The sequence below is a fragment of the Vanellus vanellus genome (assembly GCF_965231255.1).
Source record: "Vanellus vanellus genome assembly, chromosome: 6".
Lineage (NCBI taxonomy): Eukaryota > Metazoa > Chordata > Aves > Charadriiformes > Charadriidae > Vanellus > Vanellus vanellus.
The window spans coordinates 32,661,886-32,684,009 of NC_138911.1; the positions used below are offsets into that span (position 1 = coordinate 32,661,886).

At 42.6% G+C, this 22,124-nt stretch overlaps 1 protein-coding gene across 1 annotated transcript in view; it reads left to right on the forward strand.

Moving 5' to 3' along the window:
* Positions 1–2,566: 2,566 nt before the first annotated feature.
* Positions 2,567–22,124, forward strand: part of MAP3K9 (mitogen-activated protein kinase kinase kinase 9) — a gene marked incomplete at both ends in the record, with an annotated part of 53,925 nt that continues 34,367 nt past the window's right edge. Inside the window, 2 exons of the mRNA XM_082485885.1 lie at positions 2,567–2,867; positions 8,410–8,823. Of these exons, the coding sequence (XP_082342011.1) occupies positions 2,567–2,867; positions 8,410–8,823 (715 nt within the window). The remainder of the gene's footprint in view (positions 2,868–8,409; positions 8,824–22,124) is intronic.

Here is a 22,124-nt window from a genome sequence, read left to right on the forward strand (position 1 = left end):
AGCATGTGACAAGGGGCAGGGAAGTCCCTTTCAGCAACAGAGTAACATGAAATAAGATTACGCTAATTGTGAAAACACACCCTTAAGTAACAAAAGAATAGTGGAGAGGATGCATCCTCTGCTCTGCCCTCGCTGGGAAGAGGAGGTGGAGATGCAGGAGAAAATCTCAAGCTCATTTCTTAGACAAGTTCAATTGAAAACTAGTTCTGCAGCATGCCTAAATCTTGCATGTGTCACATTGAAATGTGAGTTCTGTCCTCAGCTAGATATATTTTGCTCTTTAATTTATTTGTAAAATAAGGATATTAATATACCAGCTCTTTCCAGGCAAGGTATTTTTGGTTTCTGTGAGAAGTAAAGGCTGTGGAGTTTGCAAAAAAAGCCCAGAAAGGAACTGGAAAATATTCAGTTCCTTGCAGGGTTCTCTGCAATACTTGTTACTAAGTTTCAGTTGGGTGTTTTCCCAGAAAACAGACAAGCAAATTCAAATATTTTATGAACAACGATAAGGATTTTGAATGCCTCTTTAACTCACAGCACACTATTCTTAAGGTCTTAATCATGCCTTGTAAAGTCTAAACCCTGGTGCTTCCTAAGTGCAGCAGCACAGTGCTCACACAAGGATAGATAAATCAACAAAGCCCCACTGCACAAAATTTGAGAACTATTAGCAGTTACTGTCTACATAAAATAAAACTAATGCCTCACTAGGGAAAGTTCTTAAAAAATAATCTTGCAGAGAAGAATTGTGTAACTCCATTTACAAAACACTAAAATAAAATTAAGCCCAAGATTTTATATAAGTGGGAAGACAGCATGTATGCTCAGGCACCTGGAATTCTCCTTTAGCATCAGTGGGCTTTATTATGATAAAGCATGAACAGAGACTTTTAATTTCCAGTTTTACCACTGAAAATTGAATAAGGAAACTGGAGTAAAATGGAAAGAAAAACTCCCTTCTATATAACAGATTCAGTTTACAAGATCTGGTATCTTCACAAGCTGTAAAAATGTTGGTAGCAGGGAGAAGGAATTTGTGTTTTCAGGACCAAGAAGCCATACTCTGATTGCAAGAGTGAGACAGAGAGGGACTTTTTACAAGGGCATGTAGCGATGGGACAAGGGGTGATGGCTTCAAACTGGGAGAGGGTAGATTTAGAATAGATATTAGGAAGAAATTTTTCACTATGAGGGTGGTGAGGCACTGGAACAAATTGCCCAGACAAGTTGTGGAGGCCCCATCCCTGGAAGTGCCCAAGGCCAGGCTGGATGGGGCTTTGAGCAACCTGGTCTAGTGGGAGGTGTCCCTGCCCAGAGCAGGGGGGTTGGAACTCAGTGATCTTTAAGGTCCCTTCCAACCCAAACCATTCTATCATTCTATGATTTTTAATACAGACATTCAGCGGGGATGTACCCATATTAACCTTGTACAAAAATCACAGAGCAGTATAGACTGAATATGGAGGAACTGAAAACAAAGACTTTCCTGGCCTCTACTTTGATTTGGTGTCTGGCCTAGGCCCCTGCTCCAGGCGACCTCACCGGCACCGTGAGGGTCCCTCAGGGTGCAGGAGGGGCTGCGGGCCGCTCCAGTGGCCCAGGAAAGGCAGAAGACACGCCAGGACAGGCAGCTCCGGCTACACACGGCCACCGCCCTCAGGCCCAACCGCCAGCGCCCACAGGAGGCCCGGCCCGGCATCGCTCAGCACCCCTCGGGAGGCCCAGGTGGCACCTCGGCGTGGGGGGCAGGGCTTCGACAAGCGGTGCAGCGACCCTCAACACCGGGGAGTGCCAAGAGGCGGCGATGCGAAGAAGCACGCAGCGGTGTTTGCCCCGGGACCGCGGAGCCGGAGTGGGGAATCCAGTGACAGGCCCGGCCAGGCCTCAGGTGCGCTGCCTCAGCGCAGCAGGCCGCCAGCGCCCCGCGCAGCCCCGCCCACCCAGTCGCCCCACCCTCCGCCGTCTCCTGTGTCATGCCCCTTTCCCAAGCCAATGAGAAGCGGCGGAGGAGGCGGAGCCTAAAGCCCTTGATGACAAGCGCCGCCAGGCCCAATGGGAAGCCAAAGCTGACGAGGCGGGGGCCAATTGGGGGGACACCGGTGAGTGCGAGACTCCGGGGCCAGAGGCTGGGCGGGGAGAGGGCGTGGCCAAGAGGGCGAGGGCCCTCAATCAGGTGAGGGCGCTGTTGACGGACGGTAGCGGCGACCAATGGCGGCGAGGGAGGGTGGAGCCTCCCCCCTCCCGCCGCCGAAGCTGCCAGAGAGTCAGGTGGCTCCGGGATGCGCGGCGGCGGCAGCAGCAACAGCAGCGGCGGCAGGCGGAGGCGGGCGCGGAGGAGGGGGGGGATGTGGCGGCGACTCGGCGGCACGCGCTGCCTGCCCTCGCCTCTTCCCGCGCTGGGCTGAGGCGGCCCCGTGCCGGGCCCCCCCCCCGGCGGCGGCGGTAGCGGCGGCACCTGCTGCCGGCAGGCGCCGGGCCGCATGAACAATAGGCGGCGGTACCGGCCCCGCCGCCCCCCGCAGCGCCCGGCTGCCGCGGGCGCCTCCCCCTATGGAGCAGCCTCGCCATGGAGCCCCTCACAGAGCTCAGCCAGGAGGGCGCGGGCGGCGGGGAGCCGCCGGGCGGCGGGCCCCTCTGGACCGCCGTCTTCGAGTACGAGGCGTGCGGCGAGGACGAGCTGAGCCTGCGGCCGGGGGACGTGGTGCAGGTGCTGTCCCGGGACTCGCATGTGTCCGGCGACGAGGGCTGGTGGACGGGCAAGATCGACCAGCGCGTCGGCATCTTCCCCAGCAACTACGTGAGCAGCGGCGTGCAGGGGGGCGGCCCGGAGCTGCGGGCCCGCTACCCGCCGCCCCCCGCCATACAGCGTAAGGCGGCCCGGCACCGGGGCGGGGGGGGCTCGGCGCGGCCCCTCGCCGCCGCCCGGCGGGAGGGAGCTGGGGGAGAGGCCCGGTCCGGCCCTCATGTGGGCCTGGGAGGGGTGGTGTGGGGTGGGACGGCCATGGGCGGGGAGGGGGGACCGGACCGAGGGGGAGGACTGACGGGGTGGGGGGAGCCCCGGCCCGGCCCTCCCGAGGTCCCCGAGGGGAGGTCGGACCGCCGGCGGCGCGGAGGGAGGCCCGGCCCGGTCCTTCTGTTGGCCCTGACGGGAGCCGGGACCGCCGCGGCGGGGGAAGGCCCAGCCCGGTGGGGCCCGGCCGGCGGCGGAGGGGGCAGGGGCGAGCGGGCCCCGCCATGGCCCTTGGCGCGGGAGCGGAGGGACTGCGGCGGCTCGGCCCCCCTCACGCCCTGCGGCTGCCCCAGGCCGGCGGTCCCGCTCGGCAGGGCCAGGGCCACCCCGGCCCCGTTCGCCGACCCGTTGCCTTGCCCACCGCACTCCACCCGCAGCCGCATTCCTGCTGCTCCGGTGCCCTTCTGCCTTCCAGGCGGGCGCTCCCTCTCCGGGGAGGCCGAACCGGGCCCAGCGTGTCGGCGTTTCACTGGCGCCGGGAGCGGTTCACCCTTCTGAAGTCCTGTGTTTCCCCGGGGCTGATAAATTTTCGCCAAAGGGCTGAAGCTTGGTGTGGCTGGGCAGTGGTGGGGTCACCTGCGGCGCTGGTGACTCTCCCTTTAAGAATATCCTTAAGGAGAGGTTGTCGAATGGGCAGCAGTTGCTTCACTGGTAATACTTGTCCAGTATCTTCTTTTCTCCTAACTAAAAGCTTATTATTTCTGATTTAAAAATTCCCAGTTGACTTGTGTTACCAGGTTCCTCCTGAGCTCTTTGCATTCTTACAAATTCTGTTCTAAAATACCTGTGAATGAGTTTTATCCGAGTTTGAATATCTGGGCCTACCTGAGGGTTGTTCCGACTAAGTTGTGATGCTGAAGGCACGAAGGGATGGGTTTGTTTCTGTGAACTTCAGTGCAGTTTTGAAGCCTTTGTTGGAGGCAGAGAATAGGGCCATTTCACCTTTACTTTTTTTTTTTTGTCACTATGTACAATTGTGGAAAGAGAAACAGTGTGGAATGACTGTTTCTAGATCCTGTTTATTTATCACTATTGACAATTCAGGCAAGAGTAAAGCTTTTTTTTGAGGAGCAGAGTAAAATCTTCAGACTAGGCTTTTCTAGAAAGTAAAAGAAGTAAAAAGATGTTTTGTCCTATCTAGGGCGTATCTCCAAGGAATACAACTAATAGTTTTTTTTCTTATTCTGTGTTCTGCTTGAAAGCATTTAGGTAAAACCTCAGTAATTCGTAGTATTGCCTTTGGGATTGTGAAGGGACTAGGTTGGGCAGCGGTGGTGCTTTCATGCTGGAACAGTACAGGTAAATTATTTCCCGCCCCACCCATGCAGAAGGTACTGTGAATGCTTATTAGGTTTTGCCTTTGAGATAGGTAGGAGAACCATTTCTGCAGAACTTCTTGAAGCCTCAGCTCCCCTCCTGTTTTGTCTGTTCAAGTGCAGGCTTTGTAACTATGGATTCTCCTCCTTTATTGCACTTCCTATGGCTTGATAGTTCAGGAACAGTTATGGAGCTGCACCTTCCCCCTTTATCCTTGTCTTACCCTTCTAGTACCACAACAGGACTATACTACTTATGTTCTCTCAAGTCATTAACCATATGTTCATGACAGAGTAGAATTTATTGCCCTCCAATAAGTTTGTGATATGCTAAAGGAGTACATTTTTTTTTTTTAAGAAACAATGCGATTTGTACAGGGGGTAAAGTTGTTTGCTCTTGAGTTGGATTTTCAAGTTTAATGTTAGAAATCCCTTTTCAAGGAATGATACCGACTTTTAGAGCCAGTGATGTTAGTTTGATGGCTGTTTGGAAAAACAATCTACTGTTAACTGACTGGACTATGAAGTATTAAACTTTTGCAGGAGTAATGTAAGGTGTTGTTCCAGACATGTACCTTAGCATACAACCTATTTTTAGTTGCTTTCCTAAAGTTTACGTTCATGTCTGATGAAGGTTTTGGAGTATATGTCCTAGACATTCTGCTTCCACTGAGAGCTGTAGGAGCATAGCTAGGAATTGCATGCTCTCTTCCAGCCATCCATGAAGTGTGCTTGAGTCTTACCTCAGTGGGGGTACTGTGAATGATTAAAGTAGCCTATTGAGGCTCTCAGCAGTGGGCCAGCTTGAAGGACCCTCATTTGCCCTATGGGCTCTTAGACACTATGGACTGAATTAAATAGCTTAATTGTATGGTATAATAAATGCTGATTAAACGGCAACTAATTTGCAGTTGTCAACATGGCTGCTGGTCCATGGTGTACGGGCTCTGTAATTCCGTATCGGTCCCCAGAGGAACAAGCGCACTTCAGTTCTTTAAATTCTAAGGCAAAAAATGCATGTTAAATGTTCCCGTTGCCCTTACAGTCCAGTACAGCATGTCTGCCAAATTAAACTGGAGTTTAGAAAAAGGGTTAGTGTGTTTGGAAAAGTGAAGATAAACAAGTATTTTGTGCACTAATGTAGCTGTATAACTAAGTCTGTGAAAATGAAGAAACTAATTTAACACAGAGTACGTTTAAAAAGAAGCAAACAAAACTTTTCTAAAGATGAGTTTTGTTTTGTTGTGTGTTTTTTTTTTTTTTTTTTTTTTTTTTCCCCCAATTAAGCTACCCATGAGCTGGCCAGTCTGCCTTAAAGAAAAGTACATTTTCAAAGTAAAGCTAAGGTCATACTGGCAAGTAAAAGAAAACTTTCTTTGCAAAATAACTTGCAGTGTAACACATTAAATGTCATCTGGAAGCATAAATATCGCAGTTTTACATCCTGGACTTGTTCTAGTTGATTTGTACATCCAGTGGAGATACGTTTGGTTTTTTGTTTGTGTTTGCTTTTTTTTTTTTTTTTTCCTGAAGTGAAACGGGCAGTACACAGGAAGAGTTTTGCTTTCCATACCCTCGGTTTTCCTTTTCCCATCTCCTTTATCTGCCTGCCACCTTCCTGTCGCACCTCTCTCCGCAGCAGCAGCTGGGCGAAGCTGGGACGGGCGGCGGGGGGTCGGCCCACCGCAGCCGCTGGCGGAGCTGTCCCTTCAGCACCGCCCGGGCTTCCGCTGCGCCGGGCCGGCGGGGAGAGCTCACTCGGCGTTCCCCTTAACGCCTTCTGCATCCCTGAAATGCCCGAGGAAAACGCTGTCTGTGAATGCCGCCGGAGTGGTGCGTGTCTGGAGTTCAGGGATGGTCTGCGGATCTTGCTTTGTGGCTTTTGTCTTTGTCCGTTTTCAGTCTTTTAATTGACCTTGTCCCTAGGAGCAGGTTAAGTGAGTGTTCTAGCAGTGCTGAAATTCTACTGACCGAAGGTGGTAGGACTCAATGTCTGATTTCTTTAGCTCTTTTATCAGTAAGAAATACCAGAGCAGCTCCTTTTGTATATTCCCAGTGACAGGGTAGTCTCATGTCTGGAGTTATTGTCATTACAGTCTTGTTCTAAAATTTCAGTTTTTCTGAAATCTACTTAAGAATCTACTCCTTCATCTTTTCTTGTAATCTGTAGCTCATGAGCATTTGTAAATGCATCTTGGCATTCAGTTCAGAGTGTTACCCAAAAGATGTACTCACAGTAACAGACAAATTCTATTTGTGTTCTGGACTGGAAAGGGCCTTTCCTCCCTTTGGAAGACTTTCCTGGTCATTTTTCTATCTTGCTTCCCATTAATCTTTTGTTCATGGGACACTAGGAAAAAGAGCATAAGCATCCTTATTACACTAGCTAAGGTTTCAGGTGCATTGGCTATACTGCATGGGAAAGCTGATGATGTAATCCCTACATGTAGTCAACTCCTAGCTCACAGGTTTGACTGACTTACAAAAGTAAGCCAGACTTTTAAAAATCATGTTCAGGGAAGACAGAGCTCAGTAAAAAAACCAACGAAACAAACAAACAAATAAAAAAAAAACAAACCCAAATGTCTGCAGCTGTGGACAGCAGAGTACATATTAAGTCCATACAGTTTAGTGACAATGTCTTGTACTATAGGCTTATACTTAGGAAAGACATTTGATTGGAAGAGATAAAATTCTTTACTTAAGCATTATCAAACCAGCTCCCTTGCCTTGTATGACTATGTAATTTCTTTTAAAAATAGTGGAGGGTTTTATGTATACAATTGATAACTCAAACCCCAGTAATATGATGCAGTACTCTGGATTAATACCTACATCAAGTCAGTCCATTACAGACTTAGCTTCCTTTCTGCTAGACAAAGCAGGGGAACCATGTCAGATTTGGAGTTTCAGATGCAGGAAAGTATTAAAAGTCTCGGTGACTTTCTGCTTAAATCCTTGCATTATGGTATTTTTCCTTTAAAACTTTTATAAATTTCTTTGACTGGAATTGGCAACCATTAAAACATCAGTCAGGATAGCATCAACAGTATCTCACCAGTGGCCTACCACTACTGTAAATTGAGCCATGTCAGCATGTTTTCATTGGTCAGTGTGTGGGTTTTCCATTCTATATTAGGAAGTATTGGATGGTTTTTTTGGCCATCTGTGAGCATAAACTATGTTTAGTGTACAGTTGTACAGGATACATTTTCTCACTGCTTTTGCTCCCGATGCAATTTATATGCTGAATTAAAACATCCGCATCTGTAGATTTTTACTATACAATGCCAAGTAGCCACCCGTTACTGTGGCAGCCTGTAAAGTATAGCTGTGAGTGCATGGGAATGGAAAATGATGATTCTGTTATTTCATATAGTTTCTCTAATGAAAGTGCAGTACGCGTTAGTAAAAAACTGTTTTTCTTATTGTTAGCTCTGCATACTCAGTATGTGGTCTGATCCATCTGTTTGTCACACTATTGTCAGTAGTGTCAGAATTGGTTAACAGATCTCTTGTGGGGAACAAATCTGCAAAGCTTTAGAGATGTGGAAGAATAAGTGTGATTTGGGAAGGACTAAAAGATTGTTAATAGCAGTTGAATAAAAGGCATTCAAATAAGGGACAAATGCAGGAGCAGATGCATTTTGTGTTGAATTTTAGCTATGTCACATTAACCAGTGTATAGTGAAGTCAGTGAAGATTAGCCTGTGGGTGTGTTTTTCTTTTTTGGAATCTTGCACTGTCATTGAGGGCAGGAAATGAGGGTTTATCCTTAAGGGAGTGTCAGTGTTATAAGGGTTTAAGTGTGTTCTGAGGAAGCTATTTTATTAAGTGTGTCATTCACCACTGTTAGGTCAAATTAATCACCGTTCACAGTGAGTACTTCATACAAGTCTTATGATACTGCAAGATTTGTCTTACCACACTGTTTAGCAATGAAGGATTGTCAGAAGGGACTACAGCTTTCATTTGTATTGTTTTGGAGGGTAAGGGTGAGGTTGGGCAACATGGGCCTTCAGCTGATGTACAGGCTTTGTAGTTGCTGAATGTTTACATGTTTTTTTTTCCCTCTTTCCCTAGTCCTGGAGATCGACTTCTCAGAGCTTGTTCTGGAGGAAATCATTGGCATAGGGGGCTTCGGAAAAGTGTATCGAGCTGTATGGATAGGAGATGAGGTTGCTGTCAAGGCAGCTCGCTATGACCCTGATGAGGACATCAGCCAGACCATTGAGAATGTCCGCCAAGAGGCCAAGCTCTTTGCAATGTTAAAGCATCCCAACATCATTGCCCTCAGGGGCGTGTGTTTGAAGGAACCTAATCTTTGCTTAATCATGGAGTTTGCCCGTGGAGGATCGCTAAATAGAGTGTTGTCTGGTAAAAGGATACCTCCTGACATACTAGTGAACTGGGCAGTACAGATTGCGAGGGGAATGAACTACCTGCACGAGGAAGCAATTGTTCCCATAATTCACCGTGACCTGAAGTCCAGCAACAGTAAGTGCTACACAGTGAACAGCCAAGGTGGTGGGATATTGGTTTTGGAAAGAAATCATACGAAGAAAAGAGGGGAGTATTGTTAACTTAGGAATCCTTTTTTGTGAACCACTGTATCCTCTAATCCAATCCTAGAGGGGTTTATTTTTCTACAATATGGTGCTATGGACCACAGGAAACATGTAAATGCTTTCACTTTGTAGAAGCGACTTAAATGATTGGATGCAAAAGTAACTGTAAATGGAGCGTGCTTCTGTAGTATATACATGTATATATTATTGGCATTTCAGCAGATTCCTGTATGTTGGAAAGTCTTGTTGAACTTAAAATGTATAATCTCTGTCCACTTTTTGGCAGGATAAATAACTCCTTTGGGAAGATAAACACTCCCAAGCTTTCATTCTACTTGCTAGATTTTGCTGTATAGTTGAGATGCAAGCCTGTTTTCCTTGTAGGAGATGTAACCCATCCCTGCTGAATGGGATTTTCTCTCTATCCCTCATAGAGCTGGTGTTGACAGAAACATTAACTGGGGTAAATGAAATGTCCCAGTGGGTGCCCTTGTATGCCCAGGACTTCAGCTGATGTTTGTGCTGCTTTACGTGGGATGCAGCTGACCTATTAGAGCATGAGAGCTGAATTTGATAGTTATGACTCTGGAAATTATGGTGAATAGCTACTCTGTAATACTAATAGCATTTTTGTCTGCCACTTGGATATTGGTTTTGTAGTGTGTCTGTTTTCCCAAACTTAAAATTGCCTTGAAGTTAAACGTATGCTTAGAACATTATTTATGAGCGTGGTAGGAAACTGCTGCAGTAGTTTAAAGATCATCCTCTCCTTTCCTGATGCCTGTGTGCAGCTGTTTAGCCTTTCTCTCTGCTTGTCTATGTCTGGACGGCAAGAGCAGGCACGTACCTGCATGTTGGCTGCAGTGGTTTAGATAGGTGTGTTACTATGAACTCATTTTCATTTATGGCTTGAGTTAAAAAGCGCTATGGACTGGATGGCTGCGATGCAGGCACATTTTTTTTTTTTTTTTTGCTTTGAGAGCAGTAACATCTAGCAAAGAGGTCTGACAGATGGGAATTTTAATATCTTAAATAGATTCACTGGAGCTAGAATTAACCATTACAATGCTGTAAATTTCCAGGCCTTACAGAATCTTCCTATGGTTTTTTAGCCTCAAATCTTGTGGCAGTGAATTTACATAGTTTGTTGTGAAGGGGGCGGGAAAAAGTGTTATTAACTCTTGCTAGTGAGTTTGAAAATGGGGACTGTGAGACCTTTCAAATTAGTTTCTGTAATAATATTCTTGTACTATTACAGTTTCCGTTTTTGTTAGGATAAGGCCATCTTAATGTCTATAAAGGTTTCCCAATATCTAAATCCTTCCCTTACAGATGGCAGTATACATGGGCCTATTGATAAGTGCTGTAAAACGAAGGATTGGTTTGGTTAATGGATGATTGGCTGCATCTGTGAATAAGAAATAGTTGCCTTTAAGTGTTGGGCCTTTCCTCATTACCTAAGCAAGTACATATTTTCTTATTTTGCTAACAGGCCATTAAGACTTTATTGCTTAATGCTATCTGGACATTTTTGAGGTTTAGAATGAAAGTTATTTCTGAAGTAAAAAGCTATTAGTATTTCTCTGTTTTATTCAGACTACATCCGGCTAGTTGTAAAAGGGAAACTTATCAACCAGAAAACCAGCCCCACTGAAGGGACACCAGTGCACAATGTCACAAGCCAAACACAGATATGGATGCTAGAAAACATATGTACTGTCAATAGCAAGAGTAAATGCCTCTTATCACAGTACTAATCAGCAGTATGTAATTGTGCTTCACTGTAAATTGTCAGTGAGAAGTGAAGGTTTTTGCTACATACATTACTAGAATTTTCCTCGTTTGTGAGGAAGCAATATTAAAGGAAGAATGAATGGGAATGCGTGTGGAAGGATTGAAAGAATCCCTGGGTTTGGAGGGGAGAGGTAGAGAATTCTGGTCTCGACCAAAGATACCATCAGATCTAGCACAGAAATGATGGCTATAGGAAAATTCTAGCCCAGCTAAGTCTGCAGAAAACAGTATTCCATTCGGGAAACTAAATAAACGTAGGAGCTGGTACTGGAGGGAGGACTTCAGATATTTTAAGGAAAATTCATTGTTTTGTAACTCTGTTTTGAAATAAGATGAATTAGTAACCTCAGGTATGGGCTTGACATACTACAGCAGCTGTTTAGTTTGGCAGTGTAGAGTTCTTCATTCTGTGCTGTGTGCTGGAAGAGAAATTTTTAAAAGTGTATGCTATTTTAAACATTTGAAAATATATGTTCTTTTCTAGGTTTATCTATAAAGCAAGTATCATAAATATTAGATTGTGACAAGGGCTGAGCTTTTTTTGGGGAGGAGGAACTGTTGGTCTCTTGTTTTGGTTCCCCCCGCCCCCCCAAAGCATGTATTACCTATGCATGCAGGTAGATTTAACTCATGGTTATCTGTAGGATAAGTAACTTTGGACTACCCAAGTCATGTCTTTCCTGAATACTCTGTCACTGCATTGCTGAAATCCCTTTTCCATTATATGTAATAAGCATCTTGGAAGTTTCTCTGCTCTGTTTTCTATAGAAAGCTTTTTACAAGTTTTGTGAAGGTTAGTGGAGTAAGAATATTATTGCATCCTGATTTATATATGGCTTGCATCTTCTGTGTTTTTATCTGATGTACTTAGTTTTCTCAATTACTGTGGATAATTGAGAACAGATTATGTTGTTAGCTGTGTGCCTGTAGAATTACAACCTTGTAGCGTTTTCTTTGCACAAATTATCACCCACCAACGGATAGGCAGTAATGTGTCCCTGGAGAAGGAACAGCTTCTTGCAGGCACATTTCTTTCATGTACTAAACATCTGCAAGTACTGTAGAGCTGTCATGGGAGCATCAGCTGTATTGATCTACTGATTGGTACTGCCTACGTTTAGTAATAGATAGTGATTCTCATACATCTCATCTTGCCTTCAAGCACCAGCTGGGACTTGCACTATCCATCTGAAGCTGCAGGATGAGTTAGTTGGGGAGTTAGGGAACAAGGTGGAGGAGTGGAAAAGAACAGAGTTGCCTTATTTAAAACCAAATTTTCTACTAGGATAGAAGAAAATTGGAGAATGCCTTGCTTTCAGATGTCTGCCTATATTTAGGTAGATACAGAATGTGTAAAGACAGTACTTCATGATGAACCTTTTCAGAAGGTCACGTTACATTTTTGAACAGTAAAATAAGTCAAGAACATAAGGTTTTGATTGCTTTGGGAGGTAAATTTGGTTTTTGTAGGGACTGAACTTCAAGGGATTATTTGAAGATTCCAGGAGTTATCTGTTTCTTGAGATTCTCTTAATCAAAAATCACTCTCCAAACCAGTTGTCTGTTTTCCTTCTTTTAACCAAAAAGGTGGATGTTTTTTCTGTTCCATGATTTTTCTTCATTTTTTTCCTCCTTTTAATTGTCATAACTTTACATTTAATTCTAATACATTTAAAGCGTAGGAAAAGTTCTCTGTACGTTTTGAGTACCGTGTTTGTTTGAGGCAGATTTTTATTGTAAATCTTGGAGGTTCAGAGGGCTGCCTGTTTCACTGCTTTGGGGATGCTATCAGGAAATGAGTGCATAAAGATCTTTACAGAACAAATTGCACACCTGTGATTTATTTTTAGAGACCCTGACATTCTTTTGCTGAGTGTCAGTTCAGTTGCCAGTGAGTCTGGTAGGTAAGTGTTCCAGTGGCATTACCAACTCGCATGTCAGTTGTGTAATTACACAAGAGAAAGAAGATAACTCGGGAAAACTATTTTGTTCTGCTGTGTGTATGTATTTGTATTTTTTTGGCATTTGATTCAAGAGATTTAATTTATTCCATATGAAAATTAATCTTATTAATCTGACTGAATCCTCTGTGGCTTCTTTTTCTTCTCTTCATCTGGTGATGCTGCTAACCTTTCCCTCTTGGGCTGCATGTCGGCACTCCACAGGGCGTATGTTACACAATTGGTAGGAGGCGTCTCCCAATGTGAAGGCTCCTAAATAATCTGAATGCTGAGCTATAGAAAAAGGGCAATGAGGAGTGCCCACTGAAAGCAACACCGCTGCATTTAGCACAGCTCTTAAAGCTTCCATTTCTCTTATCTCTTATCTGTGATTTGGGTCTCATTTCTGGCCAGAGGAAGGTGCTTGGCCTATAAAGCTTAGGATCAAAAAGGGCAATCATGTTGGTTTTAGTGAAGTATTGTAAATAATTAAGCTGGTCCACTTTGTTTCTTTTTGTCAGTGTTAGATATGCCAACATTGCTATAGGAATAATGCCAGTTAACTAATGCTGCAGAGAACTAGCAAAAGCATATTTGCTCTTTTTTTTGACTGGCTCAGCAAAATACGTTTGTTATTTACACTACACTGAAAGATTTTGCTGAGGATGTTCATGCCAGTTAGCAAAGTGCTTTATAAAACTCACCATGTTTGTGTTCTACAAAGTGGCACAGAAGATCAGCAGAGAAGTGACATGGCCAAGGTCAAAAAACGAGGTAAGGACTGAGCTTAAAATAACCCCCAAAAATTCTGATTCAGCCAAGTCAGTCCTTCCTTTCTAGTTCTTTGAAGGTGTTCAGCTTTCCTACTTTACGGACCACCAAGGTAAGCCTGTGGTATCCTGAAATTCAAAGCTTTAGCTTTCTAAAGAATTCCAGTCTTTGCTATAGCTTTGCTTATTTATTTTATTCAGTGGTTAAGCCTTTTTTTCATAGATCATAAAGTTCATAATAGAGCTGACTTTCACATGGTCTCTGGACAGTTGTTCCTAGGATTTACAATATTCCTTGTTCTTTCCTCTTTTTATTTAAAAAAAAAAAAGTATGGGCGGAATTTAGAAGCAGGGGTTCCTTGTGACTAGTTCAAATCCAACCAAGAACAATAGGACTTGAATGTTATGTATCAGTCTTGATAACACGTGATGAGTTACCTCATTCCTTGTTTCAGTATTCATATCCTCATCCATTCATAATTGACACGCTTCTGTTGGTCTTTACAGAGAAGGAAGAGTACTTAATGTAAACCTCTACCTCTGTCTGGCAGTGTCGTAGAGGAGAGCTCTTCCAGGGTCTGCTTAAAGTATGTCGGCGGAGCAATTTGGAAGTCTGCACTATTATTGCTGCTTCGGGTAACTCAGTGTAATTTGCTGACTAACTCTCCAATGTTGTATCTTCTATCAGAATGTATTTCCTTTGTCATTACAATTATGAGTGTGAGTAATGCTTCATGTTAAGTATAGTGAAACTATTTCAATGGCATCTGAATGTTTTACGCTGGGTGCATAATTGCTCTGGCCTTAGTTGGGTGGTCCCTTGCCCTGTAAGAGGAAAGTGATAAAAATGTGATATTCTTTTTTTGGGAGGGGAACACAACAGCTGTGAGATTAGTTTTATGCAGATGTTTTCCAGTTCAGCTCAAGGAGCAAAAATCAGTGAGCCTCTATTTTTTAATTTTCTTTTCATATTTAAAAAGTGTGTACAGTAGAAATCAAGCCTTTCAAACAGCCTGAATATGCTCCTAAGGGTGATTAAAGATGACTTTTCAGGTTCTGCTCTTAAGCAATTACCTGATTCTAGGGACATGCTATATGATATTGCTAATGGTGCATAACTCCTAGTTCTGGTTACTCTGCTTATTTCTCTCTCTCCCAGAGTATCAGCCTTTGAGCTGATATCCCAGTCACTTGTATTGTGGTTAAAACAAAACAAAACGAACAAATAGCTATAATTTTTTGCATGTGGTAATTTGATGATGAAATTCATGCCAGTAATACTACAACTTTTTGTTGAACAGAATGAAAAAACTTAATTTCATGTGTTAGTAGTTCAGAAGATGTAAATTATACCTGAAGTGCTAATTTTTAAGTTGTTGAGACACGGGGAATTTATGGAAGTAGAGTGACAGTTTACTTAGTGGTTTGTTGTTTGTTTTTTTTTTTTTTTTTCCTTAGCTTGTCTAAATTAATGCAACTACTTTCCTCTCTGAGAGATTTGACAGATGCTTTCATGTTGCAGTCCTATTTTCAGTAAGTTTTAGTAGATTACTGAGAGTTCCAAAATGAAAATACATCTCCTGTAAGTGGTTTGTTTTAGTTGCATATGAATTGAGGGTCTTCACTGTTAATTGTAAGTCAAAAATAGAAAGACTTTATGGAATAAGTTTGATGTCCACAAGAACACTTTGGTGTTCTCCTGCCTACACCAAGTAGCAGAAAAGCAATTTCACAGATGGAATCCCTTATCTTTGTAGACAAGAATGGAAAGAGTTCCTCTCGTTTTTAAGAAGTGAATTTGTGTCTATTACTTTTAAAAACCTAGCTAATATCCTTTTCATGTCTTTGTGCCACTGCATGTATTTTTCTGCAGGGTTCTTTCTGTTCCTAGAAAAAAATAACCAAGATTTATGATACTGAGCACTTTCTCCAAATTGTGCATATGGAATCATGGAACAGATACAAGCAGGTCTGAGCACCGTCGTGCAAGAGGAGTACCTAGGCATCTGTGTGCCGCTCCCATGAATTCCCTGCCTGACCATATGTGACAGAACTGGGATAAATCTGTTTTTTGGAAATTTATAAGTAGCAAGTCAAGAGCGAGAACAGCCTTGTTGTGGCATTTCCGGGAAGCTAGAATAACTTTTTTAGCTCCAATTTTTTTTTTTTTTTTTTGTGTTGCTCCCATGGCAAAAACTTAATTTGAATTTTGAGAGATTTCTGTCCGCAGCCTCACTTTTTGTTTTCTCGTAGAATAATTCCTTTCAGAATTTCAACATATCCGAAGCAAACAAACTCACTCTTGAAGCATCAGAAGTTAAGCATAGTCTTGCTCTTTGAAGTAATGATTCGTTGCCCAAGATGATTCCTTAATTTTAAGTAATACCCATTTTGAAGATGGTTCATATTTCCTTGTAACAAGACAAGGAAAGCCTTAAGCTGTTGGAAAGAATACAGGATGTAGCATGTGATTTTAAGTAGCTGCTCTTTGGTACATGTTTACTTACTGATTCTAGGATAGTTTCAGTTAGATTGGCATGACTTTGGTTTCCAAAAGGTTGGCAAAGTTGACTAGCATATCTGATAATTGCTTCCTAATTGCCTGACTGCGAATGGAAAGGTAGATTCAGCCTTCCTTAGACCTGAACTTTCTCCAGATACGAAAAAGAAATAGTAACGGAACTTCACACACTAAGAAGATAAACTACCGCAAGTATAAGGATTTATAGTTGTGTTGTTTGGTTTCATCAGTGTTTCTTAAGATCAGGAAGAGGACTCAGTTGCACGATAGTAAGTCTTTGGGTCCCAGCCTATAGAAGAGTCGTCATAGTGGTAATGGCAAGGATGGTGCAGCATCGTTTAGGGTGCTCATCAGAAGGAAGTAGCCAGAGGATAGATGGCCATCCTATGGTCTGTTAGTGCTGCTGCCACACATGGCCCTTCCACTCTGCTTTCTAAAAGCATTGTTACATTAATCAAGCATTTATTATAACTCCATTTTTTTATTAGAAACAAAGGTACCCTCATAAAACACCAAACTTTATCTAATGCACGTATAGATTCCAAATTATCTCTGAAATCCTGTTTTTGCTTTGAATGCTGTACTACTAAAGTCCTGGGTGACTTTTAGAGCTACAAGCCAAGCTCCTAGTTCGCTGTACAACATCTTCCTCTGATACTTCATCAAACAGGCTTCTGGAATTTGCTTTGGCTGTTGAGAAATGTTAAGATTTGCTGTTTGTATTACAATTGGAAACCTTCATTTAAAATGTGAGCATGGCTTCAACCTTGCTGATTTGTGGACTTACTGTTTAGAGGTGTAGCAAATGATAGTCAGTGTGCCACTAGCTCCACTTACTAGGAACAGGTAAATCTGCTACTAAGATTTTGCTTATCGCAACAATTGCTGTACTTGAATGGGGGTTTCCTGGAGGGTTCTTGGGGTATTACAAAGAGGTGCTAGTATGGATAATTGCTGTAAAGATGGTATGTGTAAGGGCAGTGGGATGTATGTGAACCAGGCCATGTCGTCCACCCGCCACAAAAGTATTACAGGATTTCCTGTTCTTTCTCCTCTTTGAATATGAGCCTAGGAAAAGATGTTAGAATAGTCTTTAGTTGCTTTTGACTTTGCATTGTTCAGGAATTCTGAAAATAAGAAAAATCCTGTAACTTTGATTAATAGAACTTGATACACCTAATTCAGCTTGTTGAAGTGTTGTCCATCTTACCCTTGGATTTATTGATTCGTTTTTCTTGTTTGATGTAATCAGTCACATAGCATGTGGCTTTGATATGATGATGGTCATTTACTAACTGAGTGACATTCCTAATGCTTCATCAGGGTACTGTGTTGTCACTTATGCTCTTTGATCACAGAGTGAGCTGGGTCAGAAAACTTAACAGAAATCTAACACGTGAAAAAGTGAATAGGTTTGTGATAGCTTCACTGCATGAGCTGTTATCTTGCATGGACTTCCATGTGCAACAGTGCAGGACAGCTTTCTCCCAGCAGCTGGCAACTTGTTCTGCTCAGCTTAGGGTAAAACTCTGCAGTATTCAAGAAAGTCTAAATTTCACTGTTGTCAGCTGTAGCTTGGTGTTGATTGTGCATCTTGGAGCCTTTTAACATTTGTTCTGGTGATCGGAAATACACCTCTCTTCCTTTTCTTAAGGTTTTTTAATCAAATCTGATTAAAAAAAAAAAAACAACACCAAAAAAAAAGCTTCTTTTGTGGTTTGTGCTGCTGCCTGTGAAGTTTTTATGTCTTCCTTACCTTCTAGATTGTGGAGTACCAGCCCATTCCAGGAATGAATAATAATAGGTGTTATTGACTGTTTCATAGAGATGTCTTAATTGAAGCCAGAGCAAAACAGTTCTGCGCTACTTTTTTTTCATCATGAATTTCATGTTTCTGTTTGCCTGGAAATGGCTCCCACTGAACCAGCGTTATTATTAAATCCCTTCTCAGACAGTCTCTTGAGTGGCAATTAATGGATGTCATTCATGTGATTCTACTCATCCTTTTCCTTTTTTTGTTGTTGCCTAATGTAGTTCTTGATTTGTTGCACGTTCTCAAACTGATGTGATTTGGCGAAGCACTGTGTTGGGTATAGATGTAATTACATTTTTTTCCTTGGAGCATTTAACTGATTATGAAGAGTACAATAATCCATGCCCGAGCTAGAAGGTTGTTCCACTGTAAGCAGTATGGTAGGATTTAGTCTGAAATCACAGCTGAACAGCTCCATTATTTTTCTTTTTTTTCTAGGAAACTCACCTGAGTGTTCTCTAGGAGCATTCAAAGTGTTTTGTACCAGATAACTAAAACAATAAGACTTTTTTCAGCTTGGTTAGGTGAAAGGATTGATTCTAAATATATCGTGGCTCTGGAGGCCTTTCCTTTCCCCTCCCCCATTATGCATTAGCTCTTTAGAGTTACTGTACTGCACGGCTTAAAATCCAAGAACTGCTGTGCTGTCACATCCATCACCTCCTCTAGCTTGATCAAAGAGGACAGTCGGCCAGCTTTATGGATTTGCTGAACCTTCACGCGTACCCAATAATTAAAAAGCTTTTGCTTCCAAGGTCTATATATTTTTAAAATCTGTTGTTGCTGGACGGTTAGTAACAAAAGAGAGAAAATATTTGCTTATCACTGAAGACAATGTGTGTATTCTTTGTTTTTCCTTCTAAGGTGTGAAATTTTGAGTGAGTCTTAAATTCAGTGCTCTACAGGGTCTTATACAACACTTAGCCTTCTGCACCACAAACAAATATTAGAATAAAGATGCAGTCCTACTGAAATGAACAGCAGAGTACCCAACAGAAGGTAGGTAAAGACTGCATGCGGAAAGCCCGGTCTCAGTCCATGTGCAGATCTGTTAATCACTTTAAGTACTTTGAATGCAGGATCAAGAGCAGATTGCTCATTATCTGGATACTTGTGAAGCAAAGCTGTGCAGGCTGGCTATGGAAGGTAGAGCTAAAATTGCAAATTAGATTTTGGCAAACTGCTACAATATGAGGTCTCATTTTGGAGTGAGTTTTTTAAATCCTTTCCCAAAAGCTTAGTTCTGTCCTCAAGGCGGTATGCCAGTGTACTGCCAATAGGAACTAATGATTAAAAAAAAGGAACACCTGGCAAGCTCAGTCCCTTGTCCCCTTTGCAATAACGCTGCTTTTTTGACTTGTTAGGCAAACTGCGGACTTACTAGCTAGCTTCTGACTCTGAGACTGTGACTCATGGAGCAGCATGAAGCAATATGTTAAGGCTATCTTTTTAGCTAACATCCAGTATTTCCCACCACCACCACCATCTGAGCTGAAATGTATCTTGGGAAGTTTTGCTTATTCATGGGAGGGGAAAATGGGATTGGAACAGTCATAATAAGTTCAGTTCATCTTGATGCAAGACCATCTTTGTTTGATCTATGGATACTTTTTTCCTTCAAATAAGGACTGTTCAAAAACTATAGGACTATGGTTAATATTTACTATTACTATAGTACCTTCTAAATAAGAACCCTGAAGATTTCAGTATGCATTACATTTCTTCAGAGTACAGTGGAAGCTTTTGCTCATTTTTCAGATAAAAACAAGTATAAAAAGTAGTAATTGGCCCATGAAAGAGGCGAAAGATGCTTATCTCATTTTTCTGAATTAGTCTCCATTTAAAAAAAATAAAACCACATTTGCATGAATTTTACAGCCTCCCAGTAGTTGAAAGCATTTGGACTGGAAATAGATCTAGAAGGCAATCAAAGGGATTTGGACAAAGTGAAGATTAGACCTAGATTGTGGGGAGATAAGTTTAAAAAAAAAAAAAAAATTATAAAACCAAACCAAAACCCTGTAAACTGAAATTGGCTGTCCCAATTGTGAAATTCCAGGGTGTGTCTGTCAGGGAAGAAATTCAAATTTAAGTGTAGTATTAATATTGCATTGTTCATGGACCCTCTGGCTTGGAGTAGAAGTTCTCAGAGAGTGCCTTCAGAGCTGTCCTAGCTCAGATAACTTTATTCTGTGGTCTGAAAAACAAACCCTTAGAAAACATATGGGGTTGAGTGAAGAAATTCTTTGTTCAAGACAAGGTTTCCTGTAACAGATTGGCTCAGTTTTGGACACATTCTGCCATGGGTGGGTGGGAGAGTCTGGATCCTGTGATATTAATCAGAGTTTTTTTCTGCTCTGGCACACCTTCAGCTTCAGTAAGCCTCTATCTGACTTCTGAAACTTGTGTAAAGCAATTTTTTGATAAATTTGGAATGGTTTGGAAATGGAAATAGTCTCTGTTTCCTTTAACTCTTGCACTTGAGACTTCTGTACTGCTGGCAGCAAGAAGTTTAATGGTAGTACCTCCTCATACAGGGCTGAATTTCTCTTAAATCTTACCATGGAAAAGACTTGCAGCTTTTAGAACTGAAACCCTGCTTGTGTTTTGCATTTAAGGCTCTCAAGGTGAAAAAACATTGGTTTTCATGAAGGTTTTACTCCATTCTTTTCTTTCTGTAAGGCTCTTGTACCTGGGATTTGATGGACTCGGTATTTGATACATCTCTTCACGGCACTTGAATTATCTAAATGGAGGAAGTGGATGGGCTGATGCTTATCCACTGTCTGACAAAACTTTTGCCGTTTTGCTTTTTGGTAAGTGAAGCCATAGTAAGCCGTCTGTTTGCAGGATGGAGGAAGAAATAAAATGTGCCAAATATTCCCACTCACAATGGGTACTCAACTGTAGCAATGGTCTTTCACACTCCAGCTATGACAGGGTAAGCATTAGTCCTCCTCTTTGTAGCTGCCTGTTGACCTTACTGCTGTTGAAAAGAGTGATCGTACAGTAACAGATGAGCAAAGGCCTATGGAAAACAAATCTGGGGCTATGCTGTTGTATCTATAGGTGGTTGAGTTGGTCTGGAGTGATCTGCAGAAACACCCAACAGTAGCAAAAATGCATGGTTATTATTCTGGGAAGGAAAAGGTAAGTTAGGTAGAGTAGTGTTGTTCCATGTGAGTTTGAGTTCCTTTGCCATTTATCAGCCTTTGAGGTCTTAACTAGTGTATTCTTGCTTCTCTTCAATCTAACAAAATAAAAATAGATATGGTGAAGCGCTGGGACTAAAGGAGAAATCTAGTTGGGAGTCCAGATAAGACTATGGGACACTGGGGAAGAAACTTCACTAAGTCTGTACAAGGTAGTTGGGTGGCTACTTAATAATTTAAATATTAGAATTAAAGGTTTCTAAAGCAAGTAAAATAACAAGGATGACATATCTATCCTATTTATAGTCCTTCCTCTTATCACTGGCACCCACCCATCGCTGTTGCTGCCATCTAGCTTTTGGGCTGTGTAATGAGCTGGTGTGGCTCTAAGGAGACAGAGTACAGCACAAAATAATGTGTAGGGGTTCCTGGGAATGAGTGTGAGTGGGGTGTGCTTGCAGGCTAAATCCTTTTGCTGGAGATTTTCCTCATGTCTTGATATTACTGGTTTCCTTATTCATTTCCTCAATTCATTCTATGATTCTACGATTCCTGGAATCTTGGATGGCAAAGCATTCAACCCACAGCAGTGCTAACGTTGGTGAAGACTGAAACAGAACTACTGAAGTGCACTGACACAGGTATTCAGGTATTTCCACCACCTTTGGGTTTTTCAGTCCTTCTCAACTCTACATCATCAAGTTGCTGTGTCTGTTTGGTAGTTCACTATCAGGGCCTCGCACGGGACCTCCACCCTCCCTCTGTCTGTAGGTCCAGGAGCTCCCTTTAAGCTCAGGCTAACCTGAAGTACTTTCGTAATCAGCTTTCCTTACATTTCTGGCAAACAAGCTTCTGCTACTTTCTTTTCTCCCAACCTGTTTCTAAGCACCACTGTCCACCCTAGCATGCTAGAAACACTGTTAACGGTAGGCATCTCTGTGAAGTATTGATAAAGCTTCAAAATACAACAATAGAACACATGAGTTAATGTTGCTTTATCAATAGGTAGTTGCCCTGTTGTTTCATGGTCTGCCTAGAACTGTAGTATTTAAATAAAAGAATGGCAGGTATTCTGTCACTGAAATACTGACTGTATTGTCTCAGTTGGGGAAAAATAATATGGAAGTTAAATGTGAAGCCAGCAATCATCTGTTAAGTCAGAGGTATATCCTGGTGTACCACAGACAACAAATCCAGCTTTTTTTCCCCTACAATAGGTGTCCTTGTCTTCTAGCCTTCT